This window comes from Schistocerca americana, chromosome 6 (genome assembly GCF_021461395.2).
Source record: "Schistocerca americana isolate TAMUIC-IGC-003095 chromosome 6, iqSchAmer2.1, whole genome shotgun sequence".
Classification (NCBI taxonomy): domain Eukaryota; kingdom Metazoa; phylum Arthropoda; class Insecta; order Orthoptera; family Acrididae; genus Schistocerca; species Schistocerca americana.
In genome coordinates, this window is record NC_060124.1 from 97720681 (window position 1) to 97743391 (window position 22711).

The following is a 22711-nucleotide window of genomic DNA, read 5'->3' on the forward strand; positions in this document are numbered from 1 at the left end:
GTAGCGCTGGAGGTAAGTAACACCATGAATCCTGAAGGGCAGTCCATAAATCGGTAAGAGTACGAGGGGGTGGAGATCTCTTCTGAACATCACTTTGCAAGACATTCCAGATATACTCATTAATGTTCATGTTTGGGGAGTCTGATGGCCAACGGAATTGGTTAAACTCAGAAGAGCGTACCTGAGGCCACTCTGTAGCAATTCTGGACGTGTGGCATAATGCATTGTCCTGTTGGAATTGCCAAAGACCGTTGAAATGCAAAATGGACAATCGTGTCACCTGTCGGAGTCGTATGTAGACGTATCAGAGGTCCAGTATCACTTCAACTGCGTATTACCCACACCATTACAGAGCCTTCACCAGACTGAACAGTTCCCTGCTGACATGCAGGGTCCACGGTTCATGTGGTTCTCTCCATACCCGTACACGTCATTCCGCTCTATACAATTTGAAACGAGACTCGTCCGACCAGGCAACTTGCTTCCAGTCGTTAACAGTCCTATTTCGGTGTTGACGGGCCCAGACTAGCCGTAAAGCTTTGTGCCGTACAGTCATGAAGGATACACGAGAGGGCTTTCGGCTCCGAAAGCACATATCGATGATGATTCGTTGAATGGTTCGCAAGCTGACACTTGTTGATGGCCCATCATAGAAATCTGCAACAATTTGCGGAAGAGTTGCACTTCTGTCACGTAGAACGATTCTCTTCAGTCGTCGTTGGTCCAGTTCTTGCAGGATCTTTTTCCGGCCGCAGCGATGTCGGGGATTTGATGGTTTACCGGATTACTGATATCCACGGTACATTCGTGAAATGGTCGTACTGCAAAATAGCCACTTCATCGCTAACTCGGAGATGCTGTATCCCATCGCTCGTGCACCGATTATAACACCACGTTCCAACTCACTTAACAATTGATAACCAGCCTTTGTAACAGCAGTTACCGATCTAACATCTGCGCCAGACACTTTTTGTCTTTTTCAGGCGTTGCCGACCGCAGCGCCGTATTCTGCCTGTATGCATATCTCTGTATTTGAATACGCATGCCTATACAAGATGCAAGACAACAAACCGTCCTCTGCAAATCAGCTCCCTTCGTTAGGAATTTTATGCTCATATTCTTGCTGCTCACTACAGGTGTGGTTAGTTAGTTCGCGGAAGTACTGCATTTGTTGCGGTTGACTTCACGGCACCAAAACTTGTTTATTGTATCGTATTATGTTTTGCAGTAACGCGCCCTTCGCCAATCCGCAGAATTTGCTTCCGTAGTCCAGACGCGACCGCACTATGTCAAAATATACGTAATTGTGTGTTTAATAGTCCGCGCCCTATTGCACGACTGCCAATGCTCTTAATACTTAATGTTTTTCTCATATTTCGCTACTACTTGATTTACTGTCGGTGTGCTGCCTAAGATATTTCTAGACTGGTTTCACCAGAAGAGCATTTGCTCCTAGCGTCATAGACAGGACGTCTTGCCTCCGATGTCTGGTGTAGACGCTCACAGCAGACGTGGTCCGTGAAATTGTTAGTCCTTTGTCTTCCAGCCAGTAGGGTGCGTCCATTTTACACTGTCGTTCTCCTCAGCTGTCGCTTATTGCACGTATACACAAATCATCACCGTTCCTTTGTACTTTAATGTTGATGTCAAAAACAGTGTGCATATTGAAGGTGTAAATATGAAACAGTATCGATGAGAGAACTGACCCTTACGTGATTCAGTACTCGTCTTCTTTGGTTCGATGCTGCTGTTACCAACTTTAATGAAAATTTCTGTGTCTTTAAGTAAACGAATGGCATATCCAATAAAGTTGTTAGGGATATTGTGTCTCACCATCTTCTTGACGATTAGAAATCCATTTTCACAAGAAATACAGTTTTAGAAATAAGTCGAAACCCTCAGAATACGACGTATGGGTGTCGGAACATGACTGGGTAAACAGAAAATAAATACATTGTGTTTTATGTAACGCTGAGTTTAAAAACCCGAATTCTATTTCAAATCTTTTTTTTTAGACTGACAGTGGCCGAAACGTGTCAGGAAGTTATTGAAACACTAACGATCACAAATACACTTAATTCTGTTATAAAAGTAATTCTGTTTTACGCACAGCACATAATTTGATGTTTTATACGATTTATAAATTCGTGCTTTATATTTAAAAATTGATGGACTTGATAATAAGAGGAAATAACAAGACATAAATAACTCTAGGTCAGAATTTATACATCAGAAGACACCTAAGCGTGTTTGTCAGAAGGTAGTTCTTGTAGCGCTGTCTGATCCTCTCCTTCCTGTTTCATTCACAAATGGCGCGTGGGAAGAGAGATTATTGAGTAAAATCCGTTTTAGCGCTAATTTCTCGGACTTTCTCGTTTTGGTCATTTCACGAGACGTGTGTGGGAGAACTCTTCCTTGGACGTAGTCTCCAGGAATTTCAATAGTAAACCTCTCCGTGTTGCACAACGCCTCTCATGTAGCGTGTGCCACAGGAATTTGTTGAGCATCTCCGTATTCTCTCGCGCCGGTTAAATTACCACATGATGAAACTCGTCGCTCTTTGTTTGATATCACTTGTCTCTTGTGTTCATCCTACCTGGTAAGGCTCCCACATTCATTATCAAAACTCAAGAATCGGCCATATAGGTCATTGCTATAGGTCATTGCTTTCACGGATGAATTACATTTTCTTAAGGTTCTTCCAGTGAATAATAGTCTGGCATATGCTTTTCCTAATATTTGTTTTATGTGGTCATTCCACTTCTAGGTCGCTCCTGATAGTCACTCATAGGTAAACACTTCAAATTTTAAAAAGCTATGACAAAAAACTGTTAAGAATTTCTAGACTCTATTTATCAGTTTACTTCTGTTGCAGTCAGTTTCGAATCATATCTTAGAAATATGACGAAGTGACTGATTCTAACAAAAAATCACACAACTGTGTGTTTAAAGAGACTTTCTATAAATTAGATGTGTTTATACGGACGGAGACAGTCTTGGGGGAACAAATCTTGGGCACTAACACAGGAGACACAAAAAAATTATTACGTATCCACATCTACGAATAAAGGGCTCTCAGATTCTCATCATCTATTGCGCAATGATATTGTGTGAATATATTGCGTAAAAATGTGAGGCCAACAACGGCACAATATTATTGCGCAGTATTTATGCACGGAACGCGCCATTTATAACACTGTTGCGACCACGTCGGCGCTCCGCGATTGAGGTTTTTTTTTCCAACAAAACGGAACCACAGATAACCACAGATAAAGCAAAAAGTGGGAAATAAGTCTGAAAAGCTTCCGATAAATATTTCGTACGGATTGGGACTCATTCACTACTGCATATATATTCGTAAGCCACAAGAACAATTAATTACAAATTAACCGAACTGTGCAATTTAACGTGTATATGTGCTATGTTCTGTATGTTACTGTACCGTAACAACTGTTCCAAAGTAAATAAAACGGTAATTTACGGATCGTGGATTGAGAGGTTGAATGACCTTACTTCTGTGGTGTAACAAATGTAGTAAGAAGGAAATACAAACATGTATGCACACTGAACATATGACCTGATTTTATTTATCAATTCATAGAACAACTACAAGAAAAGAAGGGAAAAAAACGCTTGCTGTCATGACATCACGATCTTTAACTTCCCGTGGACAACGAGGTATCTGGCTATTCCTAAACAGTCAGAAATTTCATTTCTTTAAGTAATGGATGGTCGTTTAATATAAATCCTCTACAGTGCTTCCTGAACTAGTGACACTTATATTTTTTAGGTTCTTTGCGGAAAATCGTTCGGAACAAATTGAATTTCTCTCGATAATGGCAGGAAATGACGTTTACTGCGCAATACTACCCGCTCACGATATAATACACTGACGAGAAAAATCACAAAATCGCAACATAAAAAAAAATTAATGAATAAATAATAATGAAATTTCGCGAATATATTTGTTTAGATAATATATTTGATTGGTTAACATTGCAAGAACATTGGCTAATCTAAGCACGAGACATACCACTGGAAATGTGAAATGCAGGTACATGAATGACCGGTGCAACCACCAGAAGTTGAATGCAAGCGTGCAAACATGCATAGAGGGTGTTGGTGTCAGTTTGTAAGATGGAGTTCCGTGGCTGTTCCACTAGGTCGGTGAATACAGGGACGGTTAATGCTGTTTGCGGATGTCGCTGGAGTCGTCGTCCTAGAATGTCCCATAAGTTTTCGATTAGAGACAGATCTTCGGATTGTCCAGGCCAAGGCAACATGTCGAAACACTGTAGAGCATGTTGGGTTAAAACCACAATATTTGGGACGAGCACTATCCTTTTAGAAAGCAGCCCTTGGAATGTTGTCCATGAATGGCAGCACGGCAGGTCGACTCACTAGACTGACGTACAAATTTGTAGCCAGGATGCTCGGATAACCACGAGAGCGCTCCTGCTGTCACAGGAAATCACAGTCCAGAGTATGGCTCCGGGTTTTGGTCCAGCGTGACTAGCACGCATGTTGGTTGCAGCTCCTCCTCGATCGGCCTCTTTTTAACCAACATGGCTTTTATCAGAAAACTCAGCATACCTCCACCTTGCCCTACAACTAGCTCTCACTTGACACCACTGAACTCGCTAATTCCGGTGGTTTGCAGTCAGTGCAGTGCACCCTACGGGGCTTCTGGCTTGGGGCTGTCCTCGAAGTAACCGATTTGTAGCAGTGCCTTGTGTCACTGTGGTGCCAACTACTGCTAAATTACTGCCGCAGATGCAGTACAATGCGCCGCAGCGAAACGCCGAACACTATTGTCTCCCCTCTGAGCAGTGCCACGTGGCCGTCCTTTGCCTCGTCTTCTTAAGGCCGTACATTCTCGTGACCGCAGCTGCCAGCAGTCCTGTACAATGTTTACATTCCTACCAAGATTTTCTGCAATATACCAGCAGGAACATCCAGCTCCTCGGATTACACGACATCGTTCAAACTCAGTGGGGTGTTGATAATGCCGACTTCTATATCTACATCTATATCCATACTCCGCAAGCCACCTGACAGTGTTTGGCGGAGGGTACTTTGAGTACCTCTATCGGTTCTCCTTTCTATTCCGGTCTCGTATTGTTCGTGAAAAGAAGGATTGTCGGTATGTCTCTGTGTGGGCTCTGATCTCTCTGATTTTATCCTCATGGTCTCTTCGCGAGATATACGTAGGAGAGCAATATACTGCTTGACTCCTCGGTGAAGGTATGTTCTCAAAACTTCAAGAAAAGCCCGTACCGAGCTACTGAGCGTCTCTCCTGCAGAGTCTTCCACTGGAGTTTATCTGCCATCTCCGTAACGCTCTCGCGATTACTAAATGATCCTGCAACGAAGGGCGCTGCTACCCGTTGGATCTTCTCTATCTGTTCTATCAACCCTACCTGGTACGGATCCCATACTGGTGAGCAATATTCAAGCAGTGGGCGAACAAGTGTACTGTAACATATTTAGCCGCCCGCGGTGGCCATTCGGTTCTAGGCGCTGTAGTCCGGAACCGCGCGACTGCTACGGTCGCAGGTTCGAATCCTGCCACGGGCATGGATGTGTGTGATGTCCTTAGGTTAGTTAGGTTTAAGTAGTTCTAAGTTCTAGGGGACTGATGACCTCAGATGTTAAGTCCCATAGTGCTCAGAGCCATTTGAACCATTTTTTTGTAACATACTTCCTTTGTTTTCGGATTGCATTTCCTTAGGATTCTTCCAATGAATCTGTCTGGCACCTGCTTTACCGACGATCAACTTTATATGACCATTCCATTTTCAAACACTCCTAATGCCTACTCCCAGATAATTTATGAAATTAACTGCTTCCAGTTGCTGATCTGCTATATTGTAGCTAAATGATAAATAATATTTCTTTCTATGTATTCGCAGCACATTACACTTATCTACATTGTGATTCAATTGCCATTCCCTGCACCATGCGTCTATTCGTTGCAGATCCCCCTGCATTTCAGTACAATTTTCCATTGTTACAACCTCTCGATATACTGCAGCATCATCCGCAAAAAGCCTCAGTGAACTTCCGATATTAACCACAAGGTGATTTATGTATATTGTGAATAGCAACGATCCAACGATACTCCCCTGCGGCACACCTGAAATCACAGTTACTTTGGAAGACTTCTCTCCATTGAGAATGGCATGCTGCGTTCTGTTATCTAGGAACACTTCAATCCAATCACACAATTGGCCTGATCGTCCATATGTTCTTACTTTGATCATGAAACGACTGTGGGGAACTGTATCGAACGCCTTGCGCAAGACAAGAAACACGAGATCTTTGTCACCTTAAAGGCATTCTTGGCTAACATCGCGTCACCACGTCCACTCTTGGTTACTAACTGACAATCGTTACTGCGCGTATTTAAAACAAACCTTATTTGCGTTCTCACTAGAAACACGCTTACCAACCTTCGTTTATGTCGCCCAACATCATCTTGTTGTTTTGATATTTCTTCCGTCAGTGTATATTGAGCGAGTGATAGTATTTTCAACAAAATACCCTTCAATACATTGTGCAGTAAATATTGAGCGTGCGAGGGTCCCCTAAAGAAATATTTCAGTGTAAGTGAATATTAACAAGGAATAATAAAAACTGTAAATATTTTCAATCGACTGTGTTATTTAAAAATATTCTCGGGAGCGCCATCCACAAATGGTGTAGCCGATCGTAGCAAAGGAAAGTATGCTCGTACCGACTCTGCAGTAAAAGCAGTGCCAGGTGGTCGTTAGGAAAATCCGCTGGCCCGTGCATTGCCTCAAATCAGAGCGGCCCGTCGCGGCCCTGCTAAGTGCGACCGGTCCTATGTAATGAATATTGCTGTAATCGGATTTCGGATATCGAATAATAAGGCACCTGCGAATCCAGGCGACGCCGATAATTGGAAACGGCGGTAGCGATTAGAATTCGTTAAATCGGACGACGTAATTGGCAGAGCAGCAAAGCGGCAAACGTGTCACCGAAGGCAAATCGCTGGCGACTGACGCAAGCACTCTCCATCACGTTAACAAGCCATGTTCTTTGTTCTTGGGGTGGCACGCGAATAGAGTTCAGCACGAACGCTGTTTTGTTTACTGCTTGGAATAACCGTGCTCTGGTTGCCAATATAGGGGTGTACGAAAGCCTGCGTCGTCTAGGTAGTCAAACAGTAGATCACAGCAGCATATTTCGTAATCCTTTGCATAAACATTAAGGAGTGTGATGTATATATGCAGACTGAAGTGAAGAATGAAAATCTGTACCAAAGTCGGGATTCGAATCAACGTCTCCTGCTAATAGGCTGGTGTACTAGCCACTAACCACTATGCCACCTTGGGCAGTAGCTCTAAACAACGTCATCCAGATTCCCATTCACGCCTCAGCCCACTCTGTTTTCCCCCTGAACTCGAATAGCAACGGAGAGGCTCTTCAGCTACATTGGAGTAACACTTCAACGTCGAAGGAAGTGGGGGATTGCTGCTCAGACGTAGGGGCTCAAATTAGATGAAACTATATCGTTCCAGAGACCTCTTGAAGTGTGAAATATCTATGATGTGACATTCGTCGCTTCCACTTGCATGGTGTATCATGAAGTTGTTGAGACTTGAGCAGGTCTCTGGAACCATATTGTTCTATTTCTTTGGGAATAATTCAACAGAAATGCTATCGACATTAGGAATAATTCCAAGTGATATATTGTGCGCGCGTGTCTGTGTGTGTGTGTGTGTGTGTGTGTGTGTGTGTGTGTGTGTGTGTGTGTGTATGTGCGAGACAGTGAGAGAGAGGGGGGGGGCGAGAGAGAGAGAGAGAGAGAGAGAGAGAGAGAGAGAGAGAGAGAGAGAGAGAGACAGAGAGAGAGAGATAGAGCGAGACAGATAGAGAGGATGACAGAGGAAGAGAGAGCTGTATCGTATTATAATGATATACATTTTATGGCTCAATAAATTTATTTTACAGTAAACGATTATGAAAAGCGTCTCACATTCGTCGGTAAACCTTGGAACGTGTATATTTTTGTGTTTAGTTTGTGACAGAATAAATAACACTTCATACTCTTTTTATCTTACTATTTTACTTAATTCCTATTCTACATTAATTGTGGAATCTGCAATTTTGTAATTTGTGCATTGTGTTTCTAGAAATCTGTGGATTTCACTTGTTTGTTGCACATTTTTATTTGTATGTAATGTTTTATATTTAAGGATGTGTCTCAATCATACTACTTTTTTTCTCTACCACGTTTATCTTTCTTTCATATTTGTCGCAAACTTTCCCTGCTGTGGCTACACAGACGTGCCCATCGTTCATCCGACTTACGTGCATTGAGTCGCAATAAATATATCTTAAAGATTTTTTTATCTGTTAACTGATCTTGAAGGGCAGGCTGAATCGACCCCAAGGATTCATAGACGACATTGTTCGGTGGCTCGTCACATAGCTCCTTTCCCGGGATTTGGGAAAGTATCTTGTCAAATAGAAACATTATTTCGTCGCAGAGGGCCATAAATTTGCTCATTGTGTCCATGGCTGATCAAATTTTGTCCGCTGTACTCTTGATCTTTCCAGTCGTGTCAGGTGTTATTCTTGTGACTATAAGTGTCTTCTTCTGTCTCAATGAGCTACCAATGGAAGTGTCATTATTAATTCCGTACTCGTTTGTCGATTGTGTGTCTGTGGCATGTGCGTAAGTGTGTGCATTCTGTCTTTGTGTTGAATGTCGGTCTCGACTGTCTTCAGTTATAGTCGGTCATTGGGGTTTAATTAAGTGGCTAGGTGCTGCAGTCTTGCGTCGAAATTTTGTGGTGGTGGTGTAAGGTTATAACGCCTTTGGTACTCTGGGTACACTCTCCAGTTGGCAGGACGGCTTGTCAAATGGCTCTGAGCACTATGGGACTTAACATCTAAGGTCATTAGTCCACTATAACTTAGAACTACTTAAACCCAACTAACCTAAGGGCAACACACACATCCATGCCCGAGGCAGGATTCGAACCTGAGACCTAGCAGTCGCGCGGTTGCGGACTGAAGCGCCTAGAATCGCTCGGCCACAGCGGGCGTCAGGACGGCTTTTATTCCTACAAAGCATACATGCACGTTGTTCTGTTGATGTAATTTGCCGCGGTTTGTCATGTCTGTGACTGTGCATTTCATGCGTCTCTGTGGCAGACAGCAGTGTTTTGTCATATCCTGAAGCCTCTGGCAGTTCTCTGTCGCGTACGTCTTCTTTCGGAAGCTAGCATGCAGTAAGTAATGTTCGATATAGATTCTGTCGTTGTCGTTACGCTTTTTATGCATACGCTCGATTCTCGCCGACCGCTACAACCTTTACGCTCATTTGTTTTTCGGAGCTCGCACTGTTATTTAATGAAAGTTTCATTAACACAGTGTTTTACAACTCTGCTGAGTCACTGCACCAGACGAAAGTCTTGTTTAAATTAAAATCTGAATAACGGTACTTTAGATTTTAAAAGTTCTTCAGTTCAATAGAACGCTTAATTACGCTGTCAAGCAAATTCTACTTTTGCACCAGGGTCCTTGACTCGTCGAGTTTCGTTTCATGATTAAGTTTGAGGCAGTGCTCGATGATTGCCGATTTGCTGTTTGTTTCAATCGAGTGTGTCACTGCAGTCCCTAGTTACCTTTGTTCGGTTGTTGTGATAGTCTACGCCACAAAAAGCATGCCACATTCGCAGGTGGTTCATACCCCACTTTTGAACATCTAGAGCGTATTTAACATTACATCAAAGAATCTATGTTGACGAAAGCATGGGATCAAATGCATTTCGAGGGCTCCGAGAAACAAATGAGCACCACTAAGAGCGTAGCGGGCGCTAGAAACAGAACTCGGCCGTAGATAATGGCGCTACGCCAATAATAGTGCAGTCTGGCTAGAGTGCAGGCAGCCAGTACGCGTAAGATAACACAGCTCGTATCTCGTGGGGAAGGCGGATGGGTCGGTCGTCGAAATGCTATACAGATGAGAGGAGTCAGGAACATTGCAGAGCATCCGAAAATACACTATCCATCAATGAAGTAGAGAAATCATAAGAGAGCAGATCGCTTGACATCTCGATGGGTCTAGACTCTGTGCACATTACATGGGGGGAATTTGTGTGTCGAAATTTTCCTGTCGTCTTGGCTTGGACGAACATCAGCGCAAAATATTTCAGAGTTCTTGTGAGATTCAAGCTGACTTTGAATTCATTTTATATTTCTCGGATCCAATAAGAATCAAAAAATTGCTTTTATACCGTTTAATATAAATTTAACTGTTTACATAGTAACTATTGTCCTATTACGTGTATACTATTTACTATGTGTTGTGTAGTGTTGCTGAGAAGTTGCTTATTTCAATATTTTCTTTTTCTTTTTTTTTTGTTCGCAGGTGCCTGGAGCAATGTAATCTCTGAAGCTTTTCCATCTTTTCCCCGAAAAGTGGATTTATAAGGTGGGTCGAGTGGCTTATTTCGATACGACAGTGTGTGAGCGGAACTAGTTGTGGAGAGCTGTGTTTTTGGTGTAGAAAGGTAGAAATAATGCTGCAAAAGAAAAGGACATCACAACAACGTCATCTGCGAACTGTTGTAAGACATCATCCTGTGAATTCATCTGAGACAGCAGCCTTTCGAAGTTATGACGATGTTGTGCAGGAATAAGTGTCCCTCCTCCTCCTGGGCCCTCACGGTATCTCAGGTTCTTATGTATTGACGGACTGTAGTTTTGGAAGCTTTGTATCTCTGGTACTAGAAAGAATGTAACATTCGTCGTGATGTGGTCCCTGTGGACTGCTCACGAAAATGGCAGTTGAAAGCACCATAGACGTCAGTGGATCATCTGAAGTGGCTCTCCTTTGAGTTCTGAAGACACCGTGAGTTGAGGAATCCCACTGACACTCCGCCGCATGCGGCGGCCATGAGAGGCCCGTCCGTGGAAAGGTGAGCCGGCTCGTGGAGCCGCCATGCTGCGGCCATCGCCGCCGCCGCCGCCGCCTCCGCCGCCCCCGCTGCCTCTGCTGCTGCTCGCCGTTTTCGTGCTGTTGATCTCCCTGGAACACCACTTGGCCGCCGCCTGCCCGTCCGCGTGCAAGTGCATGTGGAAGGGCGGCAAACAGACCGTGGAGTGCATCGGCGAAGGTCTCATCACCATCCCAGACGGAATAGACCCAGGTACGCAGGTGCTGGAGTTCTCAGGGAACAACCTGCAGTCGCTTCCCAGGGAACGCTTCCAGAGGATGGGCATTATCAACCTGCAGCGCATCTACCTGGCCCGTTGCCGCATCGTTCAGATAGACGACCGCGCCTTCAAAGGACTGACCAATCTGGTGGAGCTGGACCTGTCTCAGAACCAGCTGCGCTACGTGCCCACAGCAACCTTCAGTGACTATCCTTCGCTCATGAGGCTCATCATGAATGGGAACCCCATCCGATCTTTGGAAGCGGGCGCTTTCAAATCCTTGCCGTTTCTGACGACGTTAGAATTGTCTGACTGTGAAATTGAAACTGTGGAACCTGGAGCTTTTTCTGGTCTAGATAATCTGGAGTGGCTCAAGTTGGATGGGAACCGTCTCAACAACATCAGGGGTACCGACACTCTCCCGAGTACCCTTCACGAGATTTATCTGCACCAGAATCCTTGGCAGTGTGACTGCAGGCTAACTGACCTGAGGGCGTGGCTGGTGACGTATAAGGTTCCACATACAGAAGAGCCCAAATGTACATCACCTGGGCGGCTGAAAGGGGAGCTCATAAAGACACTGGACTTGAACGATCTCGCTTGTCTCCCAGATGTCTCCCCCACGACCCTGTATCTTGAGATTGCTGAGGGTAAGAACGTTTCACTCTTGTGTAGGGTGTCTGCGATACCAGAGGCTCGAGTGTCGTGGTGGTTTCAAGGGAGGATACTTCAGAACGATTCACTAGTGGCTCCTGGTGTTCACCTGTACTACTTCGTAGAGGAAGGTTCAGAAGAAAAGAAGAGTGAGCTGTTCATCTTCAATACCAACACAGAAGACAACGGCACTTTTGTCTGTGTGGCTGAGAATCCAGCTGGGAAGAGCCATTCCAACTACACTATACGTATAATCGTGAGGGAGGAACCCATTGTCGGGCCGCCGCCGTTCCCTTACGAGTACGTAATAACGATAGCGTGCTCCATATCAGTAATAGTGCTCTTCTTGCTGATCGGCGTGGTGGCGTGCGCGGTACGTTGCCGACGGAGGCGCATGCGCCGCCGGAAGAAGGAGCGCAGCAAGGTGGTTGCCCTGCAGCAAGGTAAGGGCGCCCCTCTCAACCCCATCACGAGGCTGGGCGGCGCCGGGGGCCTGGGCGGCGCGCGCGCCCCAGAGGGAACAGCGGGGGTGGTGCCGCCCCCGGCCAAGGCCAACGGCGCGCTGCTGATGGGGGCGGGGGCGGACGGACGGTCGCACGCCCTGCCGCCGCTGCAACACGACGTCATGATGTCGCTGGCGGCAGCCGGAGGCGGCAGCGGCGGAGCGGCCAACCCCTGCCTCGCTGGCAGCCCCCACTCCATGAGGTCATACGCGCTGGAGGCTAACCCGGACCTCATCAACGACACCGAGAGCATCGGCAAGGAGAGGCATCGCGGGGACGGAGACGGCGGGGAGGAGGCTGGAGGTAAGGCAAATAAAAGTCCCTCAACCTGCTTCTTGCAGTGTACTTTAGAGTTCTGAAAGGATGGGTGTGTCTTTGAGATGTATTTACTGTGAACAGTTTAAAGGTGACATGTCGTTATAAATCTTTGTCCAACGTCCAGTGGAGGCGGAATAACGCCTGTTATAAATTCGTGAAGGATGTGCACGAATTATTCACACAGACGTCAAGAACCTATTAGTTCTGAATATTGATTATAAATGTTAATATTTGGAGTTATTTTGCATCAGTTGCTATTTCGGTTATCAACCTTCATATAAATAAGAAAAAATTCGGTTTTTGTATAAAAATATTTTATTTGTGTGCACCAAACACGTTTCGCTTATTGGGGAGAGGCATCTTCAGTGGTCTACAATACACAAGAAAATAATTTAATTATTCTTATTTCAATACCAGATTTGTAGCGGTCTTCGAAGGCTCATTTAAATATGTAACCATTTACAATCCTATTTTTATGAGGTTCTTTTACATTTAATTTGTTTTTATGTCCTTTTCATACACTTCAGCGCATACCAGATGAGTGTATTGAAAATTTCTTTAGTACCCGGTTCTTCCAATTCAGGTGTCACACAGTTAAATAATTTTAAATAGAAACGAGTAGTTAAATGAAATGCCAGAAGCACTGCAGATATCTTATCAGCATAAAATTCAATAACTTTCTTTTATGCAGGGTGGTCACATAATGTCTGAAACGCTTGTCGTGATGTTGTAAGGCAGATTGTACTGAGACATGAATGTTAAGAAAAAAATGCGATACGTTGCGCCATTTCCGAGTTATTTAGCATTGATGTTAGCCAATAAGGTCGTTGCGCGCGCGAATTCAAGTTTCAGCTAACGAGACAAAGCACTCGTTGGGCAACACCGCCCCTGGCAGGCCGCTTGAGTGTGAGCGCGCGATGCCCCGATTGGCTACATTCAGTGCTTAATAACTCGGAAATGGTGCAACGTATCGAATTTTTTCTTAACATTTATGTCACGGTGCAGCCTGCCCTGCAGCACCCCTACGAGCGTTTCAGACATTTTCCGACCACCCTGTATATACACTACTGAATTTGTCTATCACAAATAGATGAGACTTGTTTGGTACACACCAATAAAGTATTCAGTTTCAAAAGACAGAATTTACTTCTTATTTATATGACAAAAAATGATATTTTGTTTAGCGTTAGGTACTTTTAGGCAATCACAAGTGGAGTCCGAAGAGAACCCGGTGCCTGATGCGCAGTGACCAATTGTCGTCCAAAGTTCTGGGCGAGCTCATTCGTTTGTTCGGAAGAGAAGGCCGACATTGCGCAACCCCTTTCGACCGGTCGGCGACGGCAGAATCGAGAAGCATGTAACGCAACATTTTTCAAACTATTTTACAGAAATTATTCATTAAAAAAAATTGATTTTGAGTCTCTTGTCGCTTTATATGTCAGCTTCATGATGATGTGTCCGTCACTTCGTTAAGAGTCATAGCTGTTGTGAGATTTGCGCGGAAGTAAGACACTGTGCGAAACTCAAAAATGTTTGCAATGAAAAATATAGATCGCTATCATTTTGTGTTTGGTGCATATTACGTAATATGGTGGCGCATGTGAAGTTTAGCTAACGTAGTGACCTTTTCATCAGACTTGAGTGGAGGCCTCTCTCTGTGACCACTCTAGAGAAAACTGAAATAGTGTAGCAAATATTTACGATCCAGCGATAAAGCCAGAGTGAAATATCCACAGCATTCCAGGTATTTCTGAAACGGGTTGCAGTATCGAAATGAGAGTTTTGCAGAGCACTTAAAGAAGAGAGTACACTACTGGTCATAAAAATTGCTACACCGCGAAGATGGCGTGCTACAGACGCGAAATTTAACCGACAGGAAGAAGATGCTGTGATACGCAAATGATTAGCTTTTCAGAGCATTCACACAAGGTTGGCGCGGTGGCGACACCTACAACGTGCTGACATGAGGAATGTTTCCGATCGATTTCTCATACACAAACAGCAGTTGACCGGCGTTACCTGGTGGAACTCTGTTGTGATGGCTTGTGTGAGAAGGAGAAATGCGTACCATCACGTTTCCGACGTTGATAAAGGTCGGATTGTAGCCTATCGCGATTGCGGTTTATCGCATCGTGACATTGCTGCTCGCGTTGGTCGAGATCCAATAACTGTTAGCAGAAAATGGTATCGGTGGGTTCAGGAGGGTAATACGGAACGCCGTGCTGGATCCCAACGGCCTCGTATCACTAGAAGTCGTGATGACAGGCATCTTATCTGCATGGCTGTAACGGATTGTGCAGCCACGTCTCGATCCCTGAGTCAACAGATGGCGACGTTTGCAAGACAACAACCATCTGCACGAACAGTTTGACGAAGTTTGCAGCAGCATGGACTATCAGCTCGGAGACCATGGCTGTGGTTACCCTTGACGCTGAATCACAGACAGGACAGCCTGCGATGGTGTACTCAACGACGAACCTGTGTGCACGAATGGCAAAACGTCATTTTTATCGAATGAATCCAGGTCTGTTTACAGCATCTTGATGGTCGCAGACGTGTTTAGCGACATCGCGGTGAACGCACATTGGAAGCGTGTATTCGTCATCGCCATACTGGCTTATCCACCGGCGTGATGGTATGGGGTGCCATTGGTTACACGTCTCGGTCACCTCTTGTTCGGATTGATGGCACTTCGAACAGTGGACGTTACATTTCAGAGGTGTTACGACCCGTGGCTCTACCCTTCATTCGATCCCCGCGAAACACTACATTTCCACAGGATAATGCACGACCGCATGTTGCAGGTCCTGTACGGGCATTTCTGGATACAGAAAATGTTGGACTGCTCCCCTGGCCAGCACATTCTCCATATCTCTCACCAATTGAAAGCGTCTGGTCAATGGTTGCCAAGCAACTGGCTCGTCACAATGTGCCAGTCACTACTCTGGATGAACTGTGGTATCGTGTTGAAGCTGCATGGGCAGCTGTACCTGTACACGCCATCCAAGCTCTGTTTGACTCAATGCCCAGGCGTATCAAGGCCGTTATTACGGCCAGATGTAGTTGTTCTGGGTACTGATTTCTCAGGATCTATGCACCCAAATTGCGTGAAAATGTAATCACATGTCAGTTCTAGTATAATATATTTGTCCAATGAATACCCGTTTATCGTCTGCATTCCTTCTTGGTGTAGCAAATTTAATGGCCAATGGTAAAGTTTGCCACACGGTTATCGTGCAAATCTTCGTTATTGCAATAAGTACAGATTTTTTTTTTTCAATGAAAGACTGGGATTTTTAAGAGCCATTGATAGCTGGTGAAACGAGAAGTGCTGTGTGTTCCTGAACAACATAAGTGAAGACATCACACGTTTATTTTTGTTCCAGAGATCTGTTTTATCACCACCACTGACCTTACTGTTCCTCAGTATCTCATACAGTAATCTTAATAAATCACTGTTTTAGAGCTTCCCCGAAATGACGTCTGCTCATAATATTAGTGAGGCAACGCAATGTAAACTCCGCTGTGATTTGCCAAAAGAAGCAAATTTTAATGTGGCAAAAAAAATCTAAGTTTTACTCAAAATTCGCTACTCATGGCACTTCCCCGAAAGTTACATTTAGTTAAGGAGCCAGGCATGAATAAATCTCTGCCTTTTTCAGAGGAATACATTTTACACAGATTAACAAAAGCATATTCGACAGATCTTTTTAAATGGTCACCATGAAGGTGTGGACGCAGAACGGCTCCAAATAACATTTACAAAAAATGTCAGTGTAGGCTTTAGTTTAGAATGGCATTTCCCCTCCAGCTAGCCATCACCTCCCCAACAGCGTCTGCCTGTAACGCCCACCACTACTGCCCCCACAATGCTTGCCATGCCGGCTGTGCATGTAGCGGCCACCTTATTCTGTGTGCCTCTACATTAGCAATGACAATCAATTATATTATAAAGAAACAGTAATCGAAGATATGGTTCATGTTTTCCATCTACTCAGTTGCTTTATAGCCACCTTGCTGTATCTCTTCCAAAGATCTTGGGAAAGCACGTAAGGGGTAGTATTAAACTAGCTTTAAACAATTTGTGGCACCATCTGTTGCACCCAGCAGCAGTTGCCGGTTGGAAAGTGTCACCATCCCTAGGTGCACAGAGTGACAGTCGTTCTCCTGTTCCATGTCTGATTCAGATCAGTCAGCACCAGGTATCGCGAGGAACATCGACGTTTAGTGGTGGTTAACAATTCACATGATTCGACCACAATTCAGCTATGCTGGAAGCCAAGTTGCGGTCGTTTTAAATCTTATAAAATGTAGTTAAGGACTTTGATAATTCATGGCATTCATCTGAATTTGCTGAGTTGGAGGGGCAGTACATCAACCTAACAAATAAGACTGTAGAAAGTAATATACTTGTGCTCTAACATACATGTAGTGATTTTGAATATATTTGCAACTGTTAACGATAGTTAATTTCTCAGTATTTTTTCTTAATACTCATCGCTGTCGTTTGCTGGTACGATTAATCATGCAGTCATTGTTTCCTTAATTTTTTGCTGGGAAAAAAGAAGTTGTTGAACGTCCATTTCAAAACTGAAACAGGTTGTTAATTGTTTCTTTACGTGGAAATGAATGGTTTGTGGAGGGTGATGACTACCTGTCGAAGATACTACCTATTTGAAGCTTTTGCATAGCAAGAGCACCGCAAAGTAAAGTACAAGAAGAATATACTAAAGTATTTTACTGATGCAGAAATGCTCAATTAACTCAGAACATGTCAAAGTAAAATTTATTGAATGTCAATCATTAAACCTCCTGAGAGGTTGTAGTGCAACTCACAATTGAGCTTAGACTGATGTATTTAATATGGAAAACGGGTACCACTTGAGCTACCTTGGCAAGTCACACAAACTAATTTCACAACTTCAGCTATGCACGTGCGTCTTCCCTCTTTCCGTCATTCCAAATTCATACCAGCTCTCCTGCGAAAGTTACTCGTCCAGCCCTACTTGGAGAACGGGTCTCTCATAGAAAGACGTAATCACAGGCCAATGCTCGTTTTTGGAAGTTATCTTTTCGTTATCAGAACAACTAACTTCCTGACGTTTATATCATGTGCGTCCGACTGTCATTTGACTGTGGAGATGGCTAATCATTTCGGTGGATACCGACTTATTACTTTGTGATTTTAACTCTGCCAGTTATTCTGTTGAAGCTATTCTAGATTTGTGTAGGTTAAAGTATTATCGTAACGCAAGCATGAACAAAGATGTCGATTAAATACTTCATCTATTATACGAAAATTTGATAATCCTGAGTTGATTTTGCATAGAGTCGATGTGTCAGGTTGTTCCGTGGGTTCCTGTGGTACTGTATTGAGATCAATCATGAAAAAACCTCACAAGAAAATAGAGATCTCAGACATAGCGTATCATAACGATTTATAGATTTAGATTCACAATAAATTTGAATAATTTAATTTAAATGTAGAAAACCCCATCAATTGGACCAATAAACTTCCCCTCCTTCTGGTACACAGTGATACGTTTTTCTTTGAGATTAACATTATCGATACTGTGAGCGAGCAACTCAAATATAAAGAGGTCTTTTTTCGGCAGACTTCAGTTTTCATCTTAGACAGGCAACAATCGAATGTCGTAAGGAAGGAAGGACTGAATTAGAGTATAACGTTCCGTCGACAGCGCCCTAGTTAGTGATGGCGAATGGAATAGTAAGGGTGACACTGGTAAGTGATGAATGCGATCAGTACAGAATATTCATCGTCCAGGAAATGTTAGAATTACGTTATCTATTTTACCAGAATGCAAGACAAATCGATTTTTTATGTATAGACATAGCTTGGTTTGACTAGGTTTTGTAATTATCATATTTTCTGTGTCGTACCAAACAGCGTGGCATCTGTGGACCCACGCCGTTTTTGCTGTCAGCCCTTTCTTACATTTAAATGTTTTCCACTCCTGAAGGGTGGCACTGAACAGGATATTAGAAAGTTTTTTTTTTATTTCGTCTATGTTCACAGAGGGTGCTGGCAGTCGTTATTATGCGAAAACCTGTTAAACGTGTTCGATCTGCGTATGTACCGATGAAGTGGAACCGATGCAAATACAAACTCCTCTAAATTCTCCTGCCTAACCGAACTTTTCTTTTTCCTCCAGGACGACTCCTTCATGTAAAGACATTGATAAATCTTTCTATCTAGTCTTCAGTTGTATTATATTCCTTCTTCCCTGCGAGTTAAAATTGTGAAATTTCTTTGGTAATCTATCATGTTAATCGTGATAACCCTCTTCCCTCTCGTTACTCTAAAGACGGGCTGTTCCCTCTGTTATTGCGAAAATTGTTAATAATGTGCCCATTGTATCATATCTTTTCTTATCATGCTGATTATATCCTACAAGATACCTCAAGAAATGCATTTCGAAATTTCTTGTACTGAAGTGTTAAATTTTGTTAATGTCCATGTCACATTTCTTTGCACAAAATATGGTAAGGAAATTGTTTTATAAAATTTTAACACACTTTCTTTTCTTAACTTTATTGCGCTCATTTTATTTAGCAATTCATCATATCAAGTTTCTGTTTCACGCTTTGCATCTAGTTCCACAAAGTGGCTTAATATACATGCCACATTTTTGATTTGCTATATGGTGTTTACCGTTTGTTAAGAATTTTTATACTATCTTGTCGCTTCCTTTGACCAATAGTGGAGTGTGTCCTTAGTCAGATGTGTTATATTTTGATGATAAATTAAGAAGTAGATGTTATAAATTGTTGATCTGCAAAATGTAGAGTTAGCCTTGACAGATAGATTACATTTTTCTTTTGTGACTATGTACATCCCATTCAAAGGAAAATAAGTAGAACCCGTTCTTTTCCTAAGAAAGAAAATCCGCGAACAAACTGTGATTACCACTGTGGTACCTCACAAATAAATATGAGAATGACAAGTCACGCCACTGATTGTGACTGTTGGAAGGCTGCTTAACAATATATAAAATTTGATCAGAAAATCCCTTAATCAATAAAATACGCAGTCTCGTAAAACAAACTGGAAAAGTATAAAATTTAAATATAAATCCCAAACGAGACACTTCAACAGAACATTGAAAATGACCCTTAAATAAAATTACAATTGTTCAAAATACAAGTTCAGTTGAGAATACATGCGATTTAAATGTAAGTCCCAACCGGTACAGACCAGCAGGAAAGCTGACAATGACCCTTAATAAAAATACAATTGCCCAAAATTCAATGTAAGCTGAGAGCTACAGCAAACGGCTGTCCCAGCGAACAGGGAACGAGCGGCCAAGTTTCACAATGAGTGGGGACTACCGATACAAGTTATAAGTTTAACACTCCTTGAAGTTACTATAACTTAGAAGCGAAATTATCGGCGCTATCTGATGCAATAACTCAAGCATACTCATCTACAAAGGTTGCTTGGCATCCCACACAAATTATGCTATAATTTAATTCCGTCCATGGAACTTATAACAGGGAATACTCGTACACTTGAACGACATATGGCCTGGAGCCGTACACTAACCGATGATCATGTACTCAACCACTCATAGGCAAGTTACTATAGCACGTCAAATACTATGTAACAGAGAATTGGCCTTAGGATGTCAAGAACCCAAAATAAGAAAACAACACTGAACTTTACTCAGGTGTGAAGGAGGTGTGACTTACAGAATTCCAGCCAGGGTGATATTGCCTCCAATCCGTACAGGCTATCGTCGAGCTGCAGTAAAATTTAAGCTTGCAGATTATGCCGGGAACTTGCGGACCAGGTTATGCCCGACGTCCGTACGTCTTCCCGCAGCTCGCCGCTACCAATTCTTAAGCTTTAATCCTTCGATTTCAAAGCGCAGGACTATGTGTCGTTACTTACACCCGTTGTTCCCAATAGCTTTTCTTCTGAATTTGTATAAATTATATTAAAATCCATAGCCGCAAACTTAGTTGCTGTGTAAAGAAGATCCCTCAGAGTTGATTACAAATTTGTTGAAAATTTCATCACCGATTTAGTAGATAATTGTCATGCTATAGCGGATAACTTATTTGCTGGATACAATCCATTAAGAATGTAGTTTTAGTTATATACCTCCAAACTGTTCCGTTAGGTATGACAACAGCTTTGCTGTGGTCTTACGAAAATCATTCAGGAGGGAGAAACACAGCGTGGATAGAGCGTTATACAATCTCTAAGAGCTGAAGCAGATGTATTGATAACATATAAACTCAGCATTCAAGTTCTCTGAATTTTTGTTTAAGCTATGATGGCCTCAGGACACATTAACTGGCTGGCGTGGATTCATTTGGCAGAGATAGTATAAACTCGTCACAGTGCATTTGATAAGGTACGCTGGGAGATATGTTAGGCTTCACCCTACCTGTAAAACAACAATTCTTAAGCAGTCCTTTAGACAAGGTTTTTCATTAGCCTATATTGCGACTAAGAAGTCGTATTTCTGTTGAAGTATTAGTTAGATTCTTTGTGTAGTAACTTGTACCGGAAAGTCATCCGGTCATCGAGATTCACTAGAAGCTTGCCTAACAGAAACCTCGTCTTTGCGAGATCCTGTTTGTATAATGATACTTCTGGTTTCACCACGAACGTTCCTTCCAACATTCTCTGAAGGCAGTCTTACGTTTATGAATATATGGGAAAGAAACCGGTCGGTTTAGCTCCCTCGAACGTCGAAACGAAGCTTACCATCCTTCTGTAATAAGTGCTTCGACAACGAGATGCCGTAAATAATCTCCCGTCCACGCTTCTGAAAAACTGGTATCTCAAACAAGTTTAAGCAGATGAATTCCACCATTACTGTACGTAGCGGTTAGGGTTACGCAGAACTTAAGCTTTAGCCTTCATGAACCCATCGGAATAAACGTTAGTTCCCTCCTAAAAGAACTCGTTTTTCACATTCTAGCACTGTAGATGGTATTTCACTGCCCATGTAAGTCGTAGCAGAGAGGTGATAAGCGTGTGCCAGTCAGTTTTATGGAACAAGCGCATGAACACGTGAAAAAATTGTAGAAAAGAGGTAATGTATTTGGACGTGCCGATGATCACACTGTGACTGATTAGCTCGATTTGTTGGTGTACCAGTGAAGACTATCAAACGAGTCTGCAGAGAATTGTGTACCACTCGTAGCGATGTAACGCTGCATAAGAACAGTGGTCGTAAAAATATCCTAACCGACAGGGACTGGAGAAAAGTGTTATGCCTTGTCATTGACTGTCCGTTTCGCACGAGACAGGAACTCGTGTTGTCGTTTATATCATTCAGTTCCCGAGAAAAATTCTGAATATTTCGAGATAAACGTCGCGATTGTACTGTCTCGCAAAAGAACATTGCTGACAATGGCGTTTTAAGGAGTACATTCTCATTCAAACGGTCAAAACAAAAACTCCACACAGCTGACTGAAGGCCTGCAGATGTATCCGACGAGTCACGATTTTGTTTCTCTTCAATCGATGCAAGGCATCGACAGCAATGGTAGCCCATGCGGTCCTTCAACCAACAGGTTGTGAAAGGTTACTGTTCAGTCCACAGGTGGTTGTCACATTTTTGAGGTGTTTTTTGTACCTCGATATGAGCTCACGCATGTTCATTTCAACATTATCAGTGACCATCAGTTACTCTCTGTTCTGTATCTTCACGATGTGTTCTGTGAACACTTTTGTCCTCCAAGATTTCGACGGGTCTGCAAAGTGTATGTTGCTGAATTAACCCACATCTTTGGTAAGTTATCGCATCTTCAGTGGCTCACCAAATAACCTGATGTTAATCCCATAGAAATGTCTGAGACTACTTACGAGGGTTATTCGGAAAGTAAGGAACTATCGGTTGCGAATTGAAAAATACAGTGAAAATCTGATGTAGCTTTGCACAGATGCGTTAGGCACTCCCGTCGATCGCATCATGTCGCTCTTTTCAGTTCTGAGATCACAGAGAGAACGTAAAGATGGCTAGAAATTAGTCTCTCCCGCCAAGTATGAGGGCCTGGCGAAAGAT

At 43.1% G+C, this 22711-nt stretch overlaps 1 protein-coding gene across 1 annotated transcript in view; it reads left to right on the forward strand.

Annotated features, from left to right (window-relative positions):
* Window positions 1–22711, forward strand: part of LOC124619988 (leucine-rich repeat-containing protein 24) — a 67546-nt gene that overhangs the window by 12783 nt on the left and 32052 nt on the right. Inside the window, exon 2 of the mRNA XM_047146652.1 lies at window positions 10406–12653. Coding sequence (XP_047002608.1) covers window positions 10979–12653 — 1675 coding nt within the window. The 5' untranslated portion in view covers window positions 10406–10978. The remainder of the gene's footprint in view (window positions 1–10405; window positions 12654–22711) is intronic.